This window comes from Pelobates fuscus, chromosome 4 (genome assembly GCF_036172605.1).
Source record: "Pelobates fuscus isolate aPelFus1 chromosome 4, aPelFus1.pri, whole genome shotgun sequence".
NCBI classification, from domain to species: domain Eukaryota; kingdom Metazoa; phylum Chordata; class Amphibia; order Anura; family Pelobatidae; genus Pelobates; species Pelobates fuscus.
The window spans coordinates 10,492,504-10,501,111 of NC_086320.1; the positions used below are offsets into that span (position 1 = coordinate 10,492,504).

The 8,608-nt window shown below is 38.5% G+C and overlaps 1 protein-coding gene across 1 annotated transcript in view; it reads right to left on the reverse strand.

The window, feature by feature from the left end:
* Window positions 1-7,695, reverse strand: part of GFUS (GDP-L-fucose synthase) — a 35,244-nt gene extending 27,549 nt beyond the window's left edge. Inside the window, exons 1-4 of the mRNA XM_063450979.1 lie at window positions 7,534-7,695; window positions 6,760-6,874; window positions 5,810-5,938; window positions 4,197-4,270 (exon numbers count right to left, since the gene is read on the reverse strand). Of these exons, the coding sequence (XP_063307049.1) occupies window positions 4,197-4,270; window positions 5,810-5,938; window positions 6,760-6,874; window positions 7,534-7,685 (470 nt within the window). The 5' untranslated portion in view covers window positions 7,686-7,695. The remainder of the gene's footprint in view (window positions 1-4,196; window positions 4,271-5,809; window positions 5,939-6,759; window positions 6,875-7,533) is intronic.
* Window positions 7,696-8,608: the final 913 nt, after the last annotated feature.

Below are 8,608 nucleotides of genomic sequence, written 5' to 3' on the forward strand. Positions count from 1 at the left end.
TCTATCTATCTATGGATTTATATAGTGTATAAACAGAGCGAGCCCTGCTTCTATCTATCTATGGATTTATATAGTGTATAAACAGAGCGAGCCCTGCTTCTATCTATCTATGGATTTATATAGTGTATAAACAGAGCGAGCCCTGCTTCTATCTATCTATGGATTTATATAGTGTATAAACAGAGCGAGCCCTGCTTCTATCTATCTATGGATTTATATAGTGTATAAACAGAGCGAGCCCTGCTTCTATCTATCTATGGATTTATATAGTGTATAAACAGAGCGAGCCCTGCTTCTATCTATCCATGGATTTATATAGTGTATAAACAGAGCGAGCCCTGCTTCTATCTATCTATGGATTTATATAGTGTATAAACAGAGCGAGCCCTGCTTCTATCTATCCATGGATTTATATAGTGTATAAACAGAGCGAGCCCTGCTTCTATCTATGGATTTATATAATGTATAAACAGAGCGAGCCCTGCTTCTATCTATGGATTTATATAGTGTATACACAGAGCGAGTCCTACTTCTATCTATCTATGGATTTATATAGTGTATAAACAGAGCGAGCCCTGCTTCTATCTATCTATGGATTTATATAGTGTATAAACAGAGCGAGCCCTGCTTCTATCTATGGATTTATATAGTGTATAAACAGAGCGAGCCCTGCTTCTATCTATGGATTTATATAGTGTATAAACAGAGCGAGCCCTGCTTCTATCTATCTATGGATTTATATAGTGTATACACAGAGCGAGTCCTGCTTCTATCTATCTATCTATGGATTTATATAGTGTATAAACAGAGCGAGCCCTGCTTCTATCTATCTATCTATGGATTTATATAGTGTATAAACAGAGCGAGCCCTGCTTCTATCTATGGATTTATATAGTGTATAAACAGAGCGAGCCCTGCTTCTATCTATGGATTTATATAGTGTATAAACAGAGCGAGCCCTGCTTCTATCTATCTATGGATTTATATAGTGTATAAACAGAGCGAGCCCTGCTTCTATCTATCTATCTATCTATGGATTTATATAGTGTATAAACAAAGCGAGCCCTGCTTCTATCTATCTATGGATTTATATAGTGTATAAACAGAGCGAGCCCTGCTTCTATCTATCTATGGATTTATATAGTGTATAAACAGAGCGAGCCCTGCTTCTATCTATCTATGGATTTATATAGTGTATAAACAGAGCGAGCCCTGCTTCTATCTATCTATGGGTTTATATAGTGTATAAACAGAGCGAGCCCTGCTTCTATCTATCTATGGATTTATATAGTGTATAAACAGAGCGAGCCCTGCTTCTATCTATCTATGGATTTATATAGTGTATAAACAGAGCGAGCCCTGCTTCTATCTATCTATGGATTTATATAGTGTATAAACAGAGCGAGCCCTGCTTCTATCTATCTATGGATTTATATAGTGTATAAACAGAGCGAGCCCTGCTTCTATCTATCTATGGATTTATATAGTGTATAAACAGAGCGAGCCCTGCTTCTATCTATCTATGGATTTATATAGTGTATAAACAGAGCGAGCCCTGCTTCTATCTATCTATGGATTTATATAGTGTATAAACAGAGCGAGCCCTGCTTCTATCTATCTATGGATTTATATAGTGTATAAACAGAGCGAGCCCTGCTTCTATCTATCTATGGATTTATATAGTGTATAAACAGAGCGAGCTCTGCTTCTATCTATCTATGGATTTATATAGTGTATAAACAGAGCGAGCCCTGCTTCTATCTATCTATGGATTTATATAGTGTATAAACAGAGCGAGCCCTGCTTCTATCTATCTATGGGTTTATATAGTGTATAAACAGAGCGAGCCCTGCTTCTATCTATCTATGGATTTATATAGTGTATAAACAGAGCGAGCCCTGCTTCTATCTATCTATGGATTTATATAGTGTATAAACAGAGCGAGCCCTGCTTCTATCTATCTATGGATTTATATAGTGTATAAACAGAGCGAGCCCTGCTTCTATCTATCTATGGATTTATATAGTGTATAAACAGAGCGAGCCCTGCTTCTATCTATCTATGGATTTATATAGTGTATAAACAGAGCGAGCCCTGCTTCTATCTATCTATGGATTTATATAGTGTATAAACAGAGCGAGCCCTGCTTCTATCTATGGATTTATATAGTGTATAAACAGAGCTAGCCCTGCTTCTATCTATCTATGGATTTATATAGTGTATAAACAAAGCGAGCCCTGCTTCTATCTATGGATTTATATAGTGTATAAACAAAGCGAGCCCTGCTTCTATCTATCTATGGATTTATATAGTGTATAAACAGAGCGAGCCCTGCTTCTATCTCTCTATGGATTTATATAGTGTATATACAGAGCGAGCCCTGCTTCTATGTATCTATGGATTTATATAGAGTATAAACAGAGCGAGCCCTGCTTCTATCTATCTATGGATTTATATAGTGTATAAACAGAGCGAGCCCTGCTTCGATCTATGGATTTATATAGTGTATAAACAGAGCGAGTCCTGCTTCTATCTATCTATGGATTTATATAGTGTATAAACAGAGCGAGCCCTGCTTCTATCTATCTATGGATTTATATAGTGTATAAACAGAGCGAGCCCTGCTTCTATCTATCTATGGATTTATATAGTGTATAAACAGAGCGAGCCCTGCTTCTATCTATGTATGGATTTATATAGTGTATAATCAGAGCGAGCCCGGCTTCTATCTATCCATGGATTTATATAGTGTATAAACAGAGCGAGCCCTGCTTCTATCTATCTATGGATTTATATAGTGTATAAACAGAGCGAGCCCTGCTTCTATCTATCTATGGATTTATATAGTGTATAAACAGAGCGAGCCCTGCTTCTATCTATCTATGGATTTATATAGTGTATAAACAGAGCGAGCCCTGCTTCTATCTATCTATGGATTTATATAGTGTATAAACAGAGCGAGCCCTGCTTCTATCTATGGATTTATATAGTGTATAAACAGAGCGAGCCCTGCTTCTATCTATCTATGGATTTATATAGTGTATACACAGAGCGAGTCCTGCTTCTATCTATCTATGGATTTATATAGTGTATAAACAGAGCGAGCCCTGCTTCTATCTATCTATCTATGGATTTATATAGTGTATAAACAGAGCGAGCCCTGCTTCTATCTATGGATTTATATAGTGTATAAACAGAGCGAGCCCTGCTTCTATCTATGGATTTATATAGTGTATAAACAGAGCGAGCCCTGCTTCTATCTATCTATGGATTTATATAGTGTATAAACAGAGCGAGCCCTGCTTCTATCTATCTATCTATGGATTTATATAGTGTATAAACAAAGCGAGCCCTGCTTCTATCTATCTATGGATTTATATAGTGTATAAACAGAGCGAGCCCTGCTTCTATCTATCTATGGATTTATATAGTGTATAAACAGAGCGAGCCCTGCTTCTATCTATCTATGGATTTATATAGTGTATAAACAGAGCGAGCCCTGCTTCTATCTATCTATGGGTTTATATAGTGTATAAACAGAGCGAGCCCTGCTTCTATCTATCTATGGATTTATATAGTGTATAAACAGAGCGAGCCCTGCTTCTATCTATCTATGGATTTATATAGTGTATAAACAGAGCGAGCCCTGCTTCTATCTATCTATGGATTTATATAGTGTATAAACAGAGCGAGCCCTGCTTCTATCTATCTATGGATTTATATAGTGTATAAACAGAGCGAGCCCTGCTTCTATCTATCTATGGATTTATATAGTGTATAAACAGAGCGAGCCCTGCTTCTATCTATGGATTTATATAGTGTATAAACAGAGCGAGCCCTGCTTCTATCTATCTATGGATTTATATAGTGTATACACAGAGCGAGTCCTGCTTCTATCTATCTATGGATTTATATAGTGTATAAACAGAGCGAGCCCTGCTTCTATCTATGGATTTATATAGTGTATAAACAGAGCGAGCCCTGCTTCTATCTATGGATTTATATAGTGTATAAACAGAGCGAGCCCTGCTTCTATCTATCTATGGATTTATATAGTGTATAAACAGAGCGAGCCCTGCTTCTATCTATCTATGGATTTATATAGCGTCTATGAACATTGTAATCGGTTTCAGAAAGCAGTGTTATTGGTTTGTACATGTGAAGCACAGCTTACTAGTTCGGATGATTCCGTTTACCTGTTCTGTACGTCAATCATTCTCTTGGCGTAGGAATAACCAAAGTTGGAGCTGTGTGGAGCTCCATTGTGAATCTGGAAAACAGAGCGTGATGTACAGTTTTATTAGATTAGAGAGAAAGTGATGGAAGGAAATGACCTCAATGTTTGTGTTTTATGTAAGTATCCAAAACCCACCACTTTCTTAGTGTTGGTACTTGCTTGGGAGGAAGGGCTGTCTGTGAGCCATTTACTATAGAATGAATTGTCAAGAATTGAAAATCAATTTACAATTTTATGCCAAAATAGCCAAATTCCTCTGTTATGTTGTAGTTTTAGGAACTTAACCTAAATTGCATTTAAAAATAGATTTCACAATTACTGATCGTTATGTATTGATTTTTATTTCCTGTCATATACACTCCGACAGCTGTTTTCATCTAAATTATTTTGCAATTGATATATCCTAATAATTCATATATACTTTCATCCACAATATAAATGGGTGATCGTTTTTCACTTGTCCTGTCTGTGAAGCACTATAGAATGGAATGTCCTTCTCATTTAGCATTAGCCGGGCTCTATATAGAATGGAATGTCCTACTCATTTACCATTAGCCGGGCTCTATATAGAATGGAATGTCCTACTCATTTACCATTAGCCAAGCTCTATAGAATGGCATGTCCTACTCATTTACCATTAGCCGGGCTCTATAGAATGGAACGTCCTACTCATTTACCATTAGCCGGGCTCTATATAGAATGGAACGTCCTACTCATTTACCATTAGCCGGGCTCTATATAGAATGGAATGTCCTACTCATTTAGCATTAGCCGGGCTCTATATAGAATGGAATGTCCTACTCATTTACCATTAGCCGGGCTCTATATAGAATGGAATGTCCTTCTCATTTAGCATTAGCCGGGCTCTATATAGAATGGAATGTCCTACTCATTTACCATTAGCCGGGCTCTATATAGAATGGAATGTCCTACTCATTTACCATTAGTCGGGCTCTATATAGAATGGAATGTCCTACTCATTTACCATTAGCCGGGCTCTATAGAATGGAATGTCCTTCTCATTTACCATTAGCCAAGCTCTATAGAACGGAATGTCCTACTCATTTACCATTAGCCGGGCTCTATAGAATGGAACGTCCTACTCATTTACCATTAGCCGGGCTCTATATAGAATGGAACGTCCTACTCATTTACCATTAGCCGGGCTCTATATAGAATGGCATGTCCTACTCATTTACCATTAGTCGGGCTCTATATAGAATGGAATGTCCTTCTCATTTACCATTAGCCAAGCTCTATAGAATGGAATGTCCTACTCATTTACCATTAGTCGGGCTCTATATAGAATGGAATGTCCTTCTCATTTACCATTAGCCGGGCTCTATATAGAATGGAATGTTCTACTCATTTACCATTAGCCGGGCTCTTCCCATGCCACCGTTACATATTTTCCTTGTATTTCCTCTTTTATTTGTTTTTTCCTCTAGTCAACTGTATTTTTATTTATATTTCTTTCTGCATTTGTTTAAATTGAAGAAAAAAAAAAAATAGATTTAGAAAAAAACAAAAACAAAAGTATGAATCTGTAGTGTGCCGGTGAGGAGCTCTTACCATGGTCTCATCAATGGGATACGTGGTCTTGTCTGGGAAGATGCAAGTGGAGAGGCACGAGACCACCTTCCGAACGCCGGTCTCATAGGCTGAATGCAGAACATTGTCGTTAATTTGCAAGTTTTTCCTCTAGATGGCGAAATCACAGACAGAACATCTGATCGTTAGTATAGCACATTTAAACGATCCAAAGAGATCACAATGTATTCTTTATTACAGACATAAAATTAAATTTTTTTATCACCAAACTATCAATATCATTTTAAACGGAAGAAGAAACATGTAACATTTCAGAGAAAGAAGAGGGAAAAAAAAGGTTCACAGAAAGTGAGTGTGTATGTAGACAAACATTGATTTACCTCCCTCGTTCCTGCGGATATTAAAGGTATTGGGAAAAATTTAAATAATTCAACTTTTTAAAATTTTGAAGATTAGTAATTATTAATAATTGTAAATATGGTTCATTTTTTGCAATATTTCAATACTTTAACCCTTCACCACCAAGAACATATTTTAAAAACGAGTATAAAATGTGCTATAGCACGTTTCAGTACATTAATGTTGTCTAGAAGTGTTCTACGATAACTAAAAAAAATGTATTACAATAATTTTTCGTTTTTGTGAATTTTTTCATCGGCTGCAGAACTAGGGGCAGTATCACTATAGTATAACACAATATAACTGGTCTTCCTCTACGTTCCACCGGTTCTGAAACATTAGAATTAATAACATTATTAAAAAGATTATTATTGGATTTTGGAGCGGGCTGTGTTCTGATATGTGGCTGTGTGTTTGCAGTGTTCTGTCCCGGTCAGCGATCGATGCATTGTACGGATATTTGCCATTTCTTACTTTAGCAGCCGTTAGAGACTTTTAACATTGATTTACTGAGTTGGAGAGTATACAGCACGGTTTGTTTGTTAGCACCGTGTGTGTTCCTATATCCTTACCAGAAAATCTAGGTTGTATTTCATATTCCGGAACAGGCCTCCCACCATGGCCGCTAGGTGGATGACGTGAGTTGGTTTGTACTTCTCAAACAAGGCTCGGGTATCTGCAGCATTCCTGTGTGGGGAAATGAGACATCATCTTCACTCTGTCCTCAATAAAACCATTCATTGGCCGTACGAGCATTCCTCTCCACATACAGTGGTTATTGTTGAAGAGAACATTTTTTTAGATCCTTCTTATATTATTGCTGTTTTCCTATCCAAGAGAAACCCAACCAGTCCATGTGCCACGGACACAATTTGGACAGAAATTCCTCTTCTCAGCCATGTGAGTACAAGGTTACCAGCTTGAGAAATGGCTGCACACAGAGCTAGGCTGTATAGAAATCGATAGCAGCCATGTTATAGCTTATTGAGCAGTTCCACTCATTCTATGTGAGTAGTGGATCTGCAGGGGGATAGACTACGTATCTAATAAACCAGGGGATTATGGGTAAGCGCAGACCTAATAGACTGAGATCAGAAGCTCCTGATTGGTGGAGCCTCTTCCTGCGCTAGTATTTAAGGTTTATTAATGTAGAAGGCAAATATTTTTCTATTATTTTAAAATAATATTTATAATACTGAGATTGGGATAATAGAGACGTATAAAAAGGCACAGAGCCCATAAAATATCTCGTACACAGCAGCTGAAGAACACACCGGGTCTTGTGTTAAGAAAGCTGCAATATTAAAGCTATACTTGCTTTAAATTAATGTGATTTGGGGACTCACGTTAGGTCAGCGTCTTTAGACGCCACAAAGATCCATTCTTCATCCTGAAGTCCTTCTCCATCTGCGACCACCTTCTCGATGGCTTTACCCACCAGACCAGATCCGCCAGTTACAAGAATTCGTCTTGGCTTTGTTTCTACCTCTGACGACATGGCAAAAAAACTGAAAACAAAAAATGTCAGATTTATAGAAATAAGCGTTCATTCAGCCGCACCTTCTTTTCCACAACGGTTATTTAATCTACTCTCAACTAGCCCCGGCGCATTTAAACCAGCACACACAAACTATCCTGGGACACGCAAGACCTAGCAGCACCGACTGCTCCCGCACACGGAATCTTCTTTATTCCATAAGACACACAGTGTGGGTAAACACACAGAACCTTAGATGACATTTCAAACCTTAACTCATCTAGAGCAGGATGCCACACAGGCTGGGGAGATCTGGACCACTTCCTCCGAGCACTCGTGAAGGGGAATATGCGCTGGGGGAGAGAAGCCCATAGCAACCACCAAAGATGATGCCGCTCACCTGTAAATGGGCAACTTGGTCCCCCACAGAGAAACCACGAACACAGCTGCAGAATAAATCACCCCCACACACAATTAATACAAACAGCCTCACGGATACAACACCACTGACAACACATACTGGCACACAAACTCACAAGCAGGCTCCCCACAGACAATACCCCAAGCAGCCCACATACACACAAAACTTCACACTCACCACAAGAAAATTAATAGGACCCAAAAAATAATAATTATCGAACAGCATTTGCCAAAATTTACAAATATTAGTTTATGTGCCGCGTTTTCAAAGGTCACAAAAGCTCACAATACAATGCCAATACATCAGGGCACCGATACTGACTGGCACTCATTCCAACACAGACAGGGCACCGATACTGACTGGCACTCATTCCAACACACACAGGGCACCGATACTGACTGGCTCTCATTCCAACACACACAGGGCACCGATACTGACTGGCACTCATTCCAACACACACAGGGCACCAATACTGACTGGCCCTCATTCCAACACACACAGGGCACCCGATACTGACTGGCTC